The sequence below is a fragment of the Amphibalanus amphitrite genome, unplaced genomic scaffold, assembly GCF_019059575.1.
Source record: "Amphibalanus amphitrite isolate SeventyFive unplaced genomic scaffold, NRLGWU_Aamphi_draft 000089F_arrow, whole genome shotgun sequence".
Classification (NCBI taxonomy): domain Eukaryota; kingdom Metazoa; phylum Arthropoda; class Thecostraca; order Balanomorpha; family Balanidae; genus Amphibalanus; species Amphibalanus amphitrite.
In genome coordinates, this window is record NW_024881585.1 from 638,639 (window position 1) to 656,058 (window position 17,420).

Consider the following 17,420-nt stretch of genomic DNA (forward strand, 5'->3'; position numbering starts at 1 on the left):
CTTACAGGGGCCCATGGCCATAGCGGCCTCAAAGGCCCGTATGGAACCCCAGAGGCCGATGTGGGCTCTCAGAGGCCAGTGCGTGACGCCTAAAGGTGTAAGCCATGGGTCCCCAGCCAGACAACAAAATAGGGCCATCAGAGACCTTATAGGCTGATTGGGGACTAAAAAGGACCTCAATTTGGAGCCATCAGAGGCAAATGTGGGCCTCAGATATCAGTGTGAGGCCCTTATAAGACTGACGTTGGTCCTCAGAGACCGGCATCGATCCTTCAGAAGCCAGTACGGGGCCCTCAGAGGCACAAAAGGGTCAGTCTTGGATCTCAGAGGCAGAAAATGGGCCATCAGCAACCGGTGTGGGACCTTTAGAGGTCGGTTTGTGCCCTCAGAGGCCAGTTTAAGGCCCTCAGAGACCAGTACAGGGCCTGAAAATGGCAGTTTGAGGCCATCAGAGGCCGACTTAGGCTCTCAAAGGCTAATGCGGGTCCTTGAGGCAAGGATGGGACCCTCAGGGGTCAGTGTGGCACCCTAAAAGACAGGCTTGGGCTGGTGTTGGACCCCAGAGTCCAGAAAAGGCCAAGTTGAGCCCTCAGAGCCGATGCAGGTCCTTAACCCGGCACTTGCTGGGGTATTTCGCCACCCACCGTTTGCTGGGGGGGGGGGGGGCGTTAAACGCCCCCAGCCGATAACTCGAGAACCAATAGGCGCAGCGAAACGCACGAGGCGGCAAACGAAAGAACGCGACGAGACGCTTCAGATGAATACTTTAAAGTTGAATTTTGAGGTCACAGGTCGGGTCAAGGTCAGGTCAAACACCTGAAATCGGACTTTCAGTAGCATGGACTTCAGGACTTCACAATGGGCGCCTCCCGTCATAAACTCTGTCAAAACGGTGCACAATCCATCATATAAGGCCTACAAGAGTGTCAGCTCCATGTAGGGGTCAGTCAAGCATAGGTCAGGGTCAAGGTCAGGTCAACCGGGTAGACACATATCCCCGAAAATCAAAACTGATATTCGCAGCCTGTGACACATGTTTTATGGGTAATTTGGGGCGTAGAACACGATGGTGACATTCATTTTATCATATGTGTACGTGTTTGGGTCAAAAAGTTCAAATTAAGAAATGCATGTATAATGGTCGTGAAGTAGTCATGAGAAATTGCCAAGATTCAGTTCAAGATTTTGGAAAATGCGGAACGATAATCAATAATCGAAGATAGCCATTTGATTGTTCATGGTATTGGCAGTCTAATGGCGTTTACGGCATGTCTGTATGTCTATTCTGTGATTTTATATGATTTTTTGAAAATATAACGTTTTTGGTCGAAAACCAAGAAATCATGACGTCACTGAAACCTCGACATCTCAAAAATTTTCCGGCCGATTTTTTTGAAATTTTGTCACAATAAACGTCAAATAATTCCCTAGAGGCACCCAAAATTTGGCGTGCCTGCGGCGCGCCGTTTTTTTTTTTTTTTGCTATGGCCCAGCGAAAAAAGTGGGGGCGTTTAACGCCCCCCCAGCAACTCGGGGGTAACCCTCGCCCGTATAGGGGGGAGTCGAAAGGACCCCCTCGATTTTTTGCGAATAACTCGCGACCTGTGACCTCTTTTCCGTGATCATGTTTGGCCGAAATCGCGATTCGGCGTATGTCGGCTCGCATTAGCCGCGCGTTTGCAAGCTTTTCGTGATTTCAAACGTTCAAACATGTGATTTGATGTTGCTCCCATACATAAGGGTGGGTGTCAAGGTCACCTGAAGGTCAGGTCACGTCATTGACCTTTGGTGACCTCGGGTGGCCTCGGTTCACTTTTTCGAGTTTTTTCATGTTCTAGGCTAGTTTTTTAGCTGAATTCGAATTTAGCAACCATTTGAACATTTACGAAGTAGTTTTGGTGCCTTCGTAACATGTTACGAAGCTGTCAGAGGCGGTTGACACGTAATACGAATACCCGTCACAACCCCTACCGGTTGACCTGACCTGACCTGACCCGACCTGGTCTAAATGCTTAAAACATCATCTCTGATCAAAACTAACACGATATTCGTGATCAGCACCCCGGAAAACCACATAGCAGCCACACTTTACGACTTTCTAACAGGTCCCGATTTTCCCGGTTTTCGGGTCATTGACCTGACCTGGAAGGTCACCCGATGACCTAGGACCTTAAAATTGGGTATCATCGGCTTTCTCTCGTAACGGGCAACACGCTCGTTTTTTCCGTGAAGCTCTAGCTTGATCAGCTGATCAAGCACAACCCCCCCTCGCGTTTGGCCCCTAGGGGCCAAACGCGAGGGGGGGGGGGGTCGTGCCGCCGAAGGACGCAATGGCCTGTGACAGCGAGGGTTAAAATTGGGTATCATCGGCTTCCTCTCGTCACGGGCAACACGCTTGTTTTTTTTTTCCGCGAAGCTCTAGCTCGATCAGGGGCGAAACGGCAAGGGAGGTCCAACGCCCCCCCCCCCCCTATACGAGTACCTGCGTTCGCGGCTGGAAAAACACCAATACAGGGGATGGTTAAAGGCCGGCATCGGGTCTTCAGAATCCAGTGCGGGGCCCTCAGAGGCTAATATGGGCCTTTACAGGCCAGCATGGGGCCTCAGAGGTCAGTGTGGGACCCTCAAAGACCGGCATGGGCCAGCAGGGTAGCGCGCTACAAGGCCAAGGATGTATATAAGTAGATTAAGGTCAATAAGGACACTATGAAAGGTTCGCTTTTTGTTAGGGCACCCACTATCATAAATGAATTTATGTTCGAGATAACAGATTTGGATTTGTTTCACGACTCAATGCGGGATGTTCGGGCTAAAGTAAGACGACATATACAAAACATGTGAGTCCTGGGGCCGATTCGAGATGGCGCACTAGGAAGCTAGTAAGACTAGGCGGCCAAGTGACACTTGAATGTAGTGACACTAAGCGGTATTTTACACCAATCGGCTAGTGGCTCAGCGCGAACCGAAATCGCATAGTGACGCTTGAAATCAAGTGTCACTCGGGCCTTAGTGCGCCAACGCGAATCGGTCCCTGGTGTGAACCGCGTGACTGTATTTATTGTGTTATGCATGTACTGTATGGACTGTGTGATAGATATGGTTGGTATATCGAGGGATTGTATGTGTAAGAGACGAAAAACTAAAGGCAATGTTTACACTGCTCCGAACGTATAACTGCTATGGACTGTTACTGGGCGTCAATTCGCCTGTTGTTCCATGACATCGAATAAATAAATAAATAAATAAATAAATAAATAAATAAATAAATAAAAGCCGTATTTAGATCAAGAGGACGCGCCAAGAGTAAGCTGGCCATGCCTCCTAAAAAGAGGCAGCGAGCATCACCTACCTATTCGATTTCTGGTTCAAGGAGCAATCATATAGTAAGTTTAACTCTGCACATTTGCAGTCTTCTTAAAATTTTAAATGTATGTAGACTAGAGATGTCAATCGGATACCAACTTTTTGGTATACCGATACCAAACTGATACCAACTTGGTATTTGGTATTTTGATCCTAATGTTGTTGGTATTTTGTTGGTATTAACTATTACGAATCCGGCTAATGTATGAGAGGATACGAATTCGGTAAAAAGTTGATATTTCCCTCATGTTCCCAAGTTGGTTTGGTTTCGGTATTTTTCATGAACTATAAATGGCACAGTTGGTTGACTGTGAAAGTGACATAGGCCTTAACCCGCCCCCCCCCCCCCAGTCGCAGGTGAAAATGGTTGCACCCCAAAACAAGTGACTGGATCTGCCCTTGGGCAGGGGAGCGGCGAAAAATTTTGCCCACCCAGTGAAAAATCCTTAGAGGAGGCCCTGGCATGTACAGGCGTGATAAGTGTTTCTGTAAAGAAACCCAAACCAAGATGTAACAGGTCAGATATAAACGAAACAGTTACAAGGGGAAAATTTACCAAAGATCAAACGAACAGAAGCACGCGAACACTCGTTTCCAATATGATGAAAAAATGAATCTTACCATCGGAATGGCTTTACACATCTATCTGGCGGCAGCCGAGCCAACAGGCCGGGGGTGCCACGCCGAAGCAGGGCCACTCGGGGCCGGCGCCACGCTGAACAGGGCGCCACGAAGACGAACAGGGCGCCACCAAGATGAACAGGGCGCCACGCTGAGCAGGGCGCCTAATGTCGGCACAACCTGCACATGCAAATCCAATCTTACAAACGTGGCGCATCACAGAGGTTAAACCAAGGAAATAAGCCCGTGCGAAACACACAAAAGAACGGTTTAAACCGAGAGCGCCATCCGAAAGGGTACTACAACACTTAGCCTCAATGTTCGCAGTCACTCGGGATCAGGGAAACAGAGAGCACAGAAAAAAAACAGACTCTCCCCATACGAAAATGACAGCACACATGTGGCCAACCTGACCTAAACACTAATCTCTCTGCTCACCCTCGCTAAACTTACCAGTCTAGATCAGAGTCCGAGTGAACTAGCACCATGTTGTGGATGGGCCCCAGATATGTTGAAGTGCTGCAGCGTTCTTACCAAGGCCTTCCTCACTAATCTATCAGCGCTAGGAAAGATTTGCACTATCCTTCCTAGGGGCCAGCTTTCCCTCGGAAGGCCACCACCGCTGTGGTGGCCTGCGCCGCTGACCGGGTGTGTGGGGTAAATACCGCCCAGTTTTCGGCCCTAAGCAGACCCTATCAGCTCGCCCTATCTCTGAACTCATGCATAGTTTCGCCTCAACCGGTAAAACGTCAGAAAAAAGGTATAATGTACGCACAGGGCATGTATACTTAGCCACCTGTGCTTCGAGGTCCTGAGGACGACAGCGGGAATCGGGTGACAATAAATCAAGAGAGGTGGCCGAGAGTCCTCCCAGTGGTTCTTCCGCTCGTCGCAACGCAGCTGTGCCGACACCATCAACCAGCAGTGGTTTCAGCAGGATGGAGACTATGCTTGCACCGTCCTGAAGATCATGCATTGTCTCCGAGAGTGGATGTGAGATCCCGTAATTTTCAGTCAGGGCAACGCCATTGAATGGCCTCCGCGGTCACCTGACGTTACACCTTCATATTTTTATTCTCTGGATACACAACAGAAAGGTTGTCTTTTAGGACAACCCAACGAGCCGGGAAGAACTAAAGGATGATCCCTCCGAGCAAACATAAGCGGCATCTCACCAGAGAATCGCTCCAGAATAGTCGAGGAAGTAAAACGCAGTCTATTCGTGCACGCGGCCCGAAATGGTAGCCATGTAGAAAAGCAGCAAATGTGGGGCTACGAGCCAATGTATTGACTCATATGTATATCAGAATAAAATTTTATAAAATGCTCTTTCATATGATGTCATATTTATATCTATCCATCGCGTATTTTTGGCGGTGTGGCCAAAACAAATGATGACCTTACTTTTGGGACACCCTGTATACGACGTACAAATAACAGTCACCGACGAAATCAGACTTAAAAGAACGCAAAACAGGGTAGCGAGACTAGTGACTGGTACAGACCTACGGACACCAACGGACGGACTCAGACGGGAACTAGGATGGACAAAACTCAAGACCAGTGCTGCCAGATTCGGAGGATTTCCGCAAATCTGGAGGATTTAGAGCGTGACTCCGAGGGTGAATTTTCAATCTGGAGGATTTCACTTTCTGGAGGAAAATCTGGAGGATTTATGTTACCAATAAAATGACACTTTAAAAAAAGGGGAAAATTGCATGATCCTGAATAATGTTTACATATAATAAATTACACACACAAAAAAGTGTTCATAATCATTCACAACAACCTATTTGCCTTTATCATTGTGTTTTACTTATTTATCTTAGGAATTCTTGAATATTGTTTCTGCTTGTTTTGACGATTTGAATCGTTTTGTTTACACTTTACAAATTCCTTCTTTCCGGTTGTGATGTGATGTGAGATGTCGTGTTGCGAGTAATTTGCCTTATTTTTATTTGTACCTACCGAATTGTGATCATTTTCAAGCATGGGAAAACACCAGTACACACAACGGTACAAATCGGATTGGGAGAAAGAGCCTGCTCTCCGCGGTTGGTTGGCACCAGTTGAGGGCGACAGCTCTCGTGCGCGGTGCAAATGGTGTGGATCGACGCACATGGCGAAGCACAAAGATCTCGAAGACCATGCTAAGTCTGCAAAGCACAAGAAAAGCGCTGTGGGTGTTAAGTCAGCCAGAATAAATCAGTGTTTCCCAGCTGCCACGTCAAGCCATGTGGAGTCGGTGAAACGGGCGGAGCTGCATTTGGCTCTACACATTGCTGAGCATGGATCGAACGCATCGGTGGACCATCTCGGTGAGTCTGGATCCGTGCCAGGTATTAGTTACTATACCCTGATCTTTTCAGCCTGACCATCGTCATCTGCGCTCGAAGTACCAAAATTGACTAATTTCTTGACTTTTTAATAACAGCGCCAATGTTAAATATAGCCGACAGCGCGTGATAATTTGATTTTGGTACTTTAAATGGATATTCAGGCTTAAAAAATCAGACTATACCTACTTAATTTTTCGCAAAATTTACCGTGAGTTCAATTTATTTGACGTTGCATGTCGGATTAATATGAGTTAGGTAAAATCGTGGTTATTTTGCCTCTCAATCTAGCTCCGGAGTAATGGAATCTTCCTGATTCCTTTCCTGTCATTTCAAGTCTGATTTAATGTAAATGGAGTAGGGTTAAAATGCGTTTCTTCTGTTCGTACGTATGATATTTTCCCATGTCAGTTTTGACGCATTCTCGTAAGATTTCAATAATAAAAACAGCTCATAGAAGATAATTCCTTAGCCACCTTGATTTTTCAATGCCTATATATGTCTACATATTTGTCGACGATGCCTACCTATATGTGCATAAACCGGTCATAAAAATGCATACGTTCATTTGGTAATATGAGTGGCTATGGGTGATTTGGAGTACAGTTGTGTTTTCAAAAACGCAAGGTTCAAATGTTTTATAATATAACATTCTCTCCCTCCTCCCAACTGTTCAGCATCACTCATTTCTCCCGCTGACATATCCTTATTCCCCGTCCTTTGCTAAGGTGAGGTCCTGTCGAAACGTGTGGACCCCAAATCCGCGATCCTGAAGGACCTACGCCTTCATCGCACTAAGTGTTCCGGCATCATCAAGCACATCCTGGGACCGGTCCTTCACGATGAACTCCTTCAAGACATGAAGGGATCCTTCTTCAGCCTGGTTATAGATGAGTCTACAGATGTTTCGGATTGCCAGTGTTTGGGTGTGATGGTCCGCTATTTTAGCAGGCGTCATAAGCGCGTGATAACCACCCTGTATCGCCTGATTAAACTGGAGTCGGTGACGGCGGATGCCATCACGCAGGCGGTGCTCGACGCACTCGAGAAGGACGGTCTCCCAGTGCATAGGCTCGTTGGGATCGGTGTTGATGGGGCGAGTAGTATGGTAGGTCGGCATCATTCTGTCAGTACTCTGTTGAAGGATAAGGTCCCTCACCTCATGGTAGTCCGATGTTTGTGTCACTCTCTGAACTTGGCAGCTAGTCATGCGTGTGCCGTGCTTCCCCGGCATCTGGACTATCTCATTCGAGAGACGCACAATTGGTTCGCTCTAAGCCCAAAACGTCAAAGGGAGTACGAACAAGTCTTTAAGACTCTCAATCCCGGAGAGAACAACATCAAAATCCCTAAGGTGGCAGAGACAAGGTGGCTAAGTCGTGGGAAAGCGGTGAGCACCATTTTGGATCAGTACCACGAGTTGAAAATGATATTTCAACTCGCGAAAGACCGGGATAGGTGCTATCAGGCAGAGGTGTTGTATAACATGTACAACGACCCGCAAAACCATCTTTACCTGACCTTCATGTCGTCACAGCTGAAGGCTATCGACCGTCTGAACAGAGTGTTTCAGAGCGTAAACCCCGATCCTTGTGTAATTCACAAAGACTTGCAGTCATTTGTGCAGGACTTGCTCCAACAAATTGTGATGCCGGCAACACTGAAAGGTACATCTGCTGACCAGCTGCCAGGACTTGATATACGTGCGAACCTCATTCCAGCCCGAGCAGTGTTCCTCGGACATACGTATCATATAGAGGAGGGGAAGGTTTCAGATGCACAAGGTGTGATTGTTCGTGAAAAGTGCCGCGAGTTTTTAGTCGCCCTGGCAGAGCAGGTTCAGAAACGGCTTCCGGACAACGTGGCAATGCTGTCCGATTTGACCCGACTGTCGGTGGGACCCGATGCTGGACCGAGGCGTTCCATCTCGGGTATCGCTGCCAGATTTTCAACGATATCGGGAGATCCAGATGAGGTTGAGAGGGAGTGGGTCGCACTGCACCGCGACGAGCTGACCCAGGATGGCGCGGGCCAGGATCGCGAGCAGTTTTGGGCAGACATGAGTGAAATATGCATGGCCAATGGTGAAAAGAAATACCAGCACGTGTCTGATTTGGCGATGGCAATTTTGAGCACGCCTGTCTCAAATGCATCGGTGGAGCGTCTGTTTTCTGTTATGAATGTAGTTAAGTGCAAACAGCGAAATGCGATGGGCATTGACATGCTTGAGGCGATATTGACTGTGCGATCATACCTAGCCAACTTCCGTCAGTCATGTGTGACTTACGAGGTTTCTGACCGGATGCTGGCAGCCTTCCGCAGCGATGTTATTTATTCCTGTGAGTGGCCAGAGGGTCTGTGAGCTATAAGTAGGTATGGTAAATATATGCGCCTATGCGCACCCATGGTTCAGTCTGACATTTTGTAACGACAGTTCGATGGCTGCGAAAGAGCATTGCTAGTGTGATATATGATTAAGAGAATTGGAATGCATCTGTATTAATGCCCCGTGTTAATGACGGTCTGATTTTTATGTTCGGTAAGTTACCGGTGGATCGACTATAGAATCTGGAGGAATCTGGAGGATTTCAGCGCGGACGCTGGAGGATTTTCTACCTGACCATCTGGCAGCACTGCTCAAGACCAGACGTACCAAACACAAACTCAAATTCTATAGAAAGCTCTTACACGAACAAGAAACAATGTCCACCTACATAACGACTATGCTTGTATTTGTACTATGCTTGTATTTGTATTTTGTATTTAACAATCATGAGCGATCCACATTCAGAAAGTGCGTGGCGATTACTGTGCGTGCGGTTACTAATCTGAACATTCACAGCATTCACACATTCACTCACGTCAAAGCACGGACAGAGACACTTTCGTAGTACCACAGGTACAACTCACCCACCCACCAACCCGTTGGTCAGCGACGATCAGTTGATGCCCTGTCCACTATCACGACTTTAACAGATCGGGCAAAGGGGGCGGGAGACAGCTGGGGCATTCCACGTCAAATCGAACAAAAATCGGCTGTTTTGCACCTTACCATCAGCGATTTCATTATAAATTTGTGAGCGAGTTCCTGTGTGGCCCCGGACATTACATTGATGTTTTTTGCACATTCTGACCACAGGTCTTCTAAATATAGGGCATCAAATTTTTTACAAAATGTTGCATCTTTATATTTTTGAACGACCATAACTTTGGTTGTACTTGTTTGATTTGAATGGAATAAACCTTACTGTTTAGGTAATTTCTTAAGCATTTGTTTAGAATTGCACTAACTTAAATATATGACCTTGAAATTTGCTTAACTCTGTTCTTAAGCACAAATATTGAAATAGCAAAAAACACGTCACCTTCGATTTGGCTCATTTTCATATATTTTATTGCCTACTATATTCTTAACAACCTGTGAAAAAATTAGAGTGGGCCATTCATAAGTTTTGAAGAAAATTGCACAAATGCAAACGTATGTTAGCACGCGCAGTGGAGGGGGAAGAACGAATTTCGCCCACCCCTCCTGTTTTTCGCCAATATCTCATAAGATTAATGCGAAATTAATTATGGCTACCTGTCAAGAATTGAATTGGGCATCTCATCGTGCAAGCAATAAGAAAATCGGTTCACAACTGTTCTAGTAATAGCGGTGTAAAGTGAACATCCTGTCGCCGCAGCAACGCGGCGGCTCGGCAGCCGGCGCCGACCGCTACGCGCCGCCTGAATTGTAGACTGTGCCGGGACGGAACGGAACGGTTCCGTCTTTACATCGCGCTCCCTACCGCTGATTACGTTCGATTCGCGTCAAATTTTGTGAGAAGACTAAGAAATGTACAGGCAATCTTATGGTGAAATAATTTTGAAAATCGGTTGGTAAACAATTGAAATATGAACGTGTAAACACAAAATTGTGATTGCTGCGTTTCCCGCATCGGCCGAGCCCGCCTCAGCCGGCGACATGTTACTCTTAGCAGGCCTCTAACTGCCATATTTATTATTGGATTAACTAGAAATTCCCCATACATACTAAAAAATGTATGTTCTTTCGTATAGTGGAGATCAAAAGACGTGAAAATATCGTAGCGTGATAATGTTTTCGTTGAATTTACTTCATGATGCATTTTACACGGCTCAAAATTCACCGCAAAATACCGTTTGCCTGAGACACTTTTACTATGGAACGTGAATGCTTGACTACGATGACTATGCATTTCCATTCTCGCAGAGTTTGGGATATCACTAATCAGCAATCATTCATTTCAGAAAGTGTACACAAGCAAGCATGTCTTGACTCTGTCTTTCAAGGTCACGCGCGGTTGCGTGATGTTGATGCATGAAAACGGCGTTTGCCGCGAAAGTTATGAATGGCCCACTCCAATTTTTTCACAGATGGTTAGGAACATTGTGACGGACATAATATGTAAAAATTACCCAAATCGAAGGTGACGTGTTTTTTGCTATTTAAATTTTTCTGTTTTAATTCAAGGTCAAATGCATTTCAAGGTCACTTCAATTTAATTTTATAATTAAAAATCAAAGCCTTATCAATTGCCTATAAGACCCTGTTAATATCATTTTGATACCAGAAAAGGAACCAGAGTTATAGCCATTTAAAAAATTGATGTGTGGCATTTTTCGCTATATTCGATGACCTATATCTCAGCGATACGTTATCAAATTTTGAAAATATTATACGTAACTCAGTTTTGAACCATGCCCAGTCTGCCTACAAATTTTCAGAAAAATCGAAGGGGATGACGGATTTCGGTGTTTGATTTGACGTGGAATGCCCCAGCTGCGACAGCTGAGTTGGGAGACTGTTGAGTAGAGCTGCGGCTCGATAGCCGAACCGCCGCCTACCCGTTTCCAGCCGTGGTCGCGGAAGGTGAAAGAGGTGGTCTTGCCTGGAGTGTCTCTCCCGGACAGCGCTGTTTGTGACGAACATGGTTGCCAATTCCTCGGGTTCGCCGCGCTAAATGGCTTTGTGGGCGATAACAAGGGTTTGGTAATCAGCCATGTGACGCGGGGACAACCACCAGAGCTTTTTTTCGCAGGTCAGAGACATGGGCAAATTTACGGCGACCGAAAATGACTCTAGCAGCGAAGTTCATTTTTTTTTTTTGGAGACGATCGAATTTTTTTTGGGACCCATTACCATAAACTGAGAGGCAGTACTGGATGCGTGAGATAACGAGTGCTGTCACGAGCGTTCTAATGATGCCATCCGGGAGACTGTGGCGCGCATGGGAGAGACCGATCAACAGCTTGCCGACCTTAGACAAAATGCAACAAATCGGACATTACGCAACTCAAACACTCATACATTACCAATTCATCGAACCCTATCCTTCAAAAGATCCTTCATCCCAGACTCCACCAGACTATGGAACAACCTTCCCGAATTGATTCGTTCTCTTCCTACCCTTAAATCATTTAAAGCAGCTCTCGAGCAACACCTCGGCACTGAAAAACCACCTCCATATATCTCCTTCGGAAGCCGCGAAGGCAATCGCTTACACACCCAACTACGCCTCAATATGTCCATCCTAAACGCTCACAAATATAAAATCCAAAAATGTCCCACTCCCCACTGCGCTTGCGGCTATCACTCAGAAGATACACCATACTTCATACTTAGATCCCCACTCTACCAACAACGCCGAACACAGCTATTCACAATCATATCAACCATTCTAGGACACGAAATCACAACACTAGACCATCGAACAGAGTTAGACACTACAGGGTGTCCCATAATTACCCGGACATTGTTAATTAGCGTATAAAATAAGGCAAACATGATTGCGCTTTTTTCTTTTTACCGTCCTATATAGTCAACTAGGGTGGCTGTGAAATAACACATGCAATAGATACGCTTGTTACAAGATCAGCCGACAATGATGGAAAATGCCAGCCATTGCTGGTCTCAGTTGTTTTACGGGTCTCCCGAAACTGGGTGTAGGCCTGTTTTCTTTGACCTCTTGCCGGAGGATAATACGATCATATAAGATAAACTTGACATCAAAGTGTTCCCAGGCCATAAAGTATTATCCCCCAAAACAAAAATTTCTGCCTACGCCACTTTTGCTGCGTTTTTTACCTACATCTGGAGTGGAGAAGCTCCATGTCTGAACATTGCGCAACCTTTGGCTTCCAACAGATTTGGTTTCCAAAACAAACCCGTTCATGGCCATTTGGTTCACGGCATCCAGTTTTCGCGCTGGTAGAATATTACCGCAGTAGTACCCTGTGCTAACGGTTGTCTTTGGGCCATCATATCAAGCCCAATGAGTGCACGGTGGCTCAAAATGTCTCACAATTTGATTTTCGACGGGTGCCTGGCCGTCTCTGCTGTTGGGGCGTTGTAGCCATCTGACGTTCACACAAGCCTTTTTCGGGCGGTTCAAATGACATAATACCTTCGTTAGACCACAAAGTGTGCCTCAATATACTGTTTTGTTGTATATTTTATGTTTTTGGGATGAATTGTAGTGATTTGCGCTGCCTTTTCCGTAGTTTTCGCATATTTTTCAGGCGAAGGACCCCAAATTCCAAAATTTTGTCGAAGATAGTGGTGCAAAGTAGACTGATGTTTTGAAGATAATCCTGATCTATTGTTTAGCTAGTTTTTAGCTAGATCGGTGGCGTTTGTTGTCTATGACAAGCAACCACTTGTTTGACAACTGGTGCATGGCCCTTTTTGGCCGAGCCCAAGCTTGTCAATCCGGTTTATCTCTTGCTCTCTCTGGCTTCGTTAGCTGATATAATTGCGCTTTGCTCAATCCTAACTGCTTGCAGATGAGCTGCTGAAGCTCTCCAGCAAAAACCATGCCGAAAGTTCGTTTACAAAGTTGAGAACGGGAGTTGATTCATCATGGTTGCCTATTAGTGGCTTAAGCTGAAAACGGAAAAGGACTACACGTACTTGACTCTGGATAATAATTGATTTGAGTCGTTACCGGCCACCAAAAGCACACAGTCCCCAATCTCGATAGCTAAGGGATATCTTATAAAAGTATGATGCTGGTATATCATTAGAAGCGAGCGCAGTCGTACTTTTAGCCAGAAAATAAATGTCCGGGTAATTCTGGGACACCCTGTACTGTATGGTAGCGACCTCGACACCGGCAGCGGCCTCAGAGTTGCCTCTGAGCTCCAAAAATTCCTTTACAGCACAAGACGGTTCAACGATTAAATTGTCCCCAGACCAGCCAGTGGCACAACAAAAAGTAATAATTTGCATCAGCTATAACATCCATCATTAACACATCCGGTGGTGTTCTTTCTCTTCTGTTGTATGTACTGTATGTTTTGTTCAAGCATGACTTCAGTTTCATTCGCCTTTTTTTAGGAAAGGTGCTTTAATTTAAGCCGGTAGGCTTCTGCACCGATCCTTTGTGTCACTGATTTCTAATGTTTTCTTTTTCTTACTTACTTCCCATGTGCCGCCAAAAATATATGATGATGATGATGATGATCCGTTACGCTCAAGCTTTGTCGACACGGAACCCGGCATCTTACGCAGAATTGAGTGGAGAACAAGATGAAATCCTAAAAATTCTCAGATACAAGGAACTAACACGTTAAACCCTTTTAAGTCAATGGGGAAATATGAAAATTGCTATTTTGGCGCCGGGAATGATCTGAAACTATCTGAAGCATATAGAATCATGATTTCATGCACTCCTTGCATGGTTCGATGTTTCACATTTGCATTGTTGCCCTTGCGTGACGTCATTTGTGACGTCACAAGGGTCACACTTTTTCTTCAATAACTCCCGATCAAACTGAGCTAGCGAATCGGGAAAGCCACAAATGGACTCAGAAAGACCTGCCGAATCGAATGATAGGCAACATGACCTTACTCGACCAGCTTCGTGACCTGAGAGCTCTGACCTGACCTTGTCACGAGGTCAATGCCTTAAATTGACCCAACCCAAACAAAAAGTATATTACTCGATGCGCCTGAGCTAGCTGAACACGTTGATACCAAAATCGCGGCTCTACAGCCATTTTTGGCGAAGTTATTTGCCAAAACCGAACCCGTACCTTAGGTCACATGACCTGACCTCAGAGGTCACCGGTTGACCTGAGACCTTTAAAGCAGATTCCCACCAGTCACTCTGCATTGTACTTTGTCGCATACGACCACTTTACCGCTAAATTCTAGTTTAATTAGCGGCGCATTAGCGAGGTGGGTTCAATCAACCCTCTCGGCCGGGGCAAATGTAGGTCCGGCGAGTGAACTTGAGGAATTCTGAAGATACAATCGTGTTCCCCACTCAATTCTGCGTAAGATGCCGGGTTCCGTATCTACGTAACTTGAACGTAACGGATACGGCGGCCGCAAACGTAAATCGAGGTCTCGAATTCCTATTCCTCAACACAGGCGGCAGCCGGTTCCTGGTCTGCGCAATATGGCCGCCACCGTTGGACACTACGGCCAATAGGGTTGAAGCGGCAGTGCTCCCCTGTGGTCCCAACGCCCTAGCAACGTATTTCTTTGAAGTGCGCAATATGTGTCACATCTGGAAAATTTAGTAGCTACTTGATTATTCAACTAGAGTTGGATTATAAAAGCTAGGCTTCTATATAAAAAAGTGTTTGCTTATGAAATTCATAGCAACTGGTTGATTACCTTTGAAATAATGATTAATCAAAGGTAGCGTGCCAGCTTTCCTGGACCATATGGAGTTAATGACCCGGATAAGGAGAACCGGATTTTTAGAAGCTATCCATACCTTCAAAACTCATGGAAACGTCTTAAATTCTTCAAATTTTGTGTACCCCAGAGCAAAATTCGCCCCGACGGGTTGTCGGTCGTACCCCAACCCTAGTTCACACCACTATGAACAATAAATGCATAAACTAAAATCGCTTTTACCGATAGGCTCATCCAATCAAGTTTCGATAAACCCGTTCATCATCATCTCCTGCGGTTTCGAACACGCCTGTTAGGTGGCTTCTGCTCATACTTTGTGGTGCGGTGGTGGTGCGTCGGGCCGCGCGCTCTGACTTCGGCCAAGAAAAATGCGCCAGCTGATCATTGTCATTTCTGCCACTCTCGTGTGGTGAGATGGGGTCTAACAAGAGACGGCTGTTTCATATCAATTATTTTACATAAAATCATATTTCAAACCATAAATTAACGTTCGACAGCCAAATTAAAGAAACAATACCAATACAGGCTCACAGTTTAAGTTCGATTATTTATTGTGCTGTCTAGCATTAGACAGCTGATAACTCATTCTCGTACGTCGTAACTCTATAATGACCTTTGCTTATTGTCACATGTGCGCCGCATTCGCGATTGTTGCCGACGCCTGTTTGCAGGTCAGCCCACTACAGTTGTTATACATATCGAAAAACCGATAAACTTTTAGGCGAAAAAAGCACTATTCCAGGCCCATTTTTGATTTGTTTTGCGATATTAGGTAAAAACAGAAGCTTCTTATCCTAGGAAAAATAAAATGGGAAATCATTGGAAGGTGGCACAGTCCCTTTAAAGAAAAAGCTTGTTTGCGACACATTTGTAAGGACACAACGGTAATAGCTTGGACTCGTGCGCTATTCTAGTATATTTTTTGTAGAGAATTTCGTCCAACCTTATGTTTTAGGGCCTTGCCCGGCGATGGTACGGTTGACTGCCGCCGCCCGTTCGAGCAGCCGACTTTACGGTGTGGCGTATTTAGATCACCAACAGCTATCGGATATTTACGGATAGCAATATTATGTCGGCGTGTTTTTGCTATTGGTTTTCTAATGTTTCGTCGTAATGCGAGGTGGATATGCTCTGGCCTCTGGCGTGGGCACAAGCGGCGCGTAAAGTGACGCACTTGCTCCTTCGGGTTCGGTGTGGGGGTGTGAGCTGGTCACCTCACAAAGTCTGGTCGTGTGGACACATGCTACAAGCAAATACAAACCCGTTACCACACGACAGACTTTCGAAGGAGCAGAGAGTCGGAGATAAACATGTTTTTGGATGCTTATGGAATTCGCATGGCCGGCAACTCGGCTGCGGAGGACGGGGACGCGTCCACCCACGGTCATAGAATACTAAGGTAACACGGAGCCGAAGCTTCAAGCCAGGGGACACGGGAGGCATGCCGTCAGCTGTCCATTTATAAACAATCGGTTTCTTTGACTTAATTTCTAATGTTTTTCTGATGTTTTGCATCAATGAGGTACATCAAAAATTAAGTTTTATTTTTTATGAGGTCGAACATATTTTGTTGTCCAAACTATCCCCGTTTAAAGAAAATAGACAAGGGGAGAGTTTACCCAGGACCCTATGGAGAGAGTTTACCCAGGGCCCTATGGGAGAGTTAACACGTGCTTCTATGGGGCGAATTCGATGCAACAATGGCGCAGTAGCGACATTACTCTTGTTCGATGTCTTTCGGACGACAAAGATTCTATGCCGTTCGGCCAATCACATTCCATAATTGCAGCCGAGCCCAAGCCGAGCCCCCGTTGACCTAGAACAGGATTGGCCGGACGACGTACAGTCTTCGTCGTCTGAGAGACATCGAACGAGGGGTGCATCGACTGAATATACATTGCGATTCAATATTCAGTATTTTATGACCGTGATTGCAATTTGCATTTGAGCTCAGCAGTCGAGTAAGTTGTGCCAAAAACACCATAAGCGATATCCTATATACGGCCTTGACAAGAAGTGTTGCATGCCCTGGATGCGGATAAACAAGATTGAGATGAGTGGATCAAGATGTAGGTACCTATCTTTCGTGCAGATGTATCAAGATGTACCTTTCACTTAAGATCCATGCGGGTGAGGTTCCAGTGAAATTTGAATTCGATAGGTAGCTATTTTTGTTTTTGCTTTGATACTTGTGGTAAGGAAACATGATTATGGTTGCATGAACCCCCACTGCTCATTGCTGTCTTGTCTCGGGTTCGATATCCGATCACCATTCTTAAATAGCTCACCCCATATGGAAATCAGGTTTCAGGAGGCCACTAGGCCTGTGGGGCCTGGTCTCAATGAGCTCCCAGTGCTAAGGACAGTCAGGCTCATATGTTGGGTAAGGTCAGGTTCAGGTAGGCCAGGATGCACTCTGCAAAGCATGGCAA

At 45.8% G+C, this 17,420-nt stretch overlaps 2 protein-coding genes across 2 annotated transcripts in view; one reads left to right on the forward strand and one right to left on the reverse strand.

The window, feature by feature from the left end:
- Nucleotides 1-17,420, reverse strand: part of LOC122380001 (sodium bicarbonate transporter-like protein 11) — a 263,700-nt gene that overhangs the window by 134,837 nt on the left and 111,443 nt on the right. The gene's annotated exons all lie outside the window — the stretch shown is intronic.
- Nucleotides 5,578-8,954, forward strand: LOC122380000. The gene is made up of 2 exons (XM_043362733.1): nt 5,578-6,302; nt 7,049-8,954. Exons 1-2 carry the CDS (start codon nt 5,975-5,977, stop codon nt 8,680-8,682), a joined length of 1,962 nt encoding a protein of 653 aa, XP_043218668.1. The 5' UTR covers nt 5,578-5,974; the 3' UTR covers nt 8,683-8,954.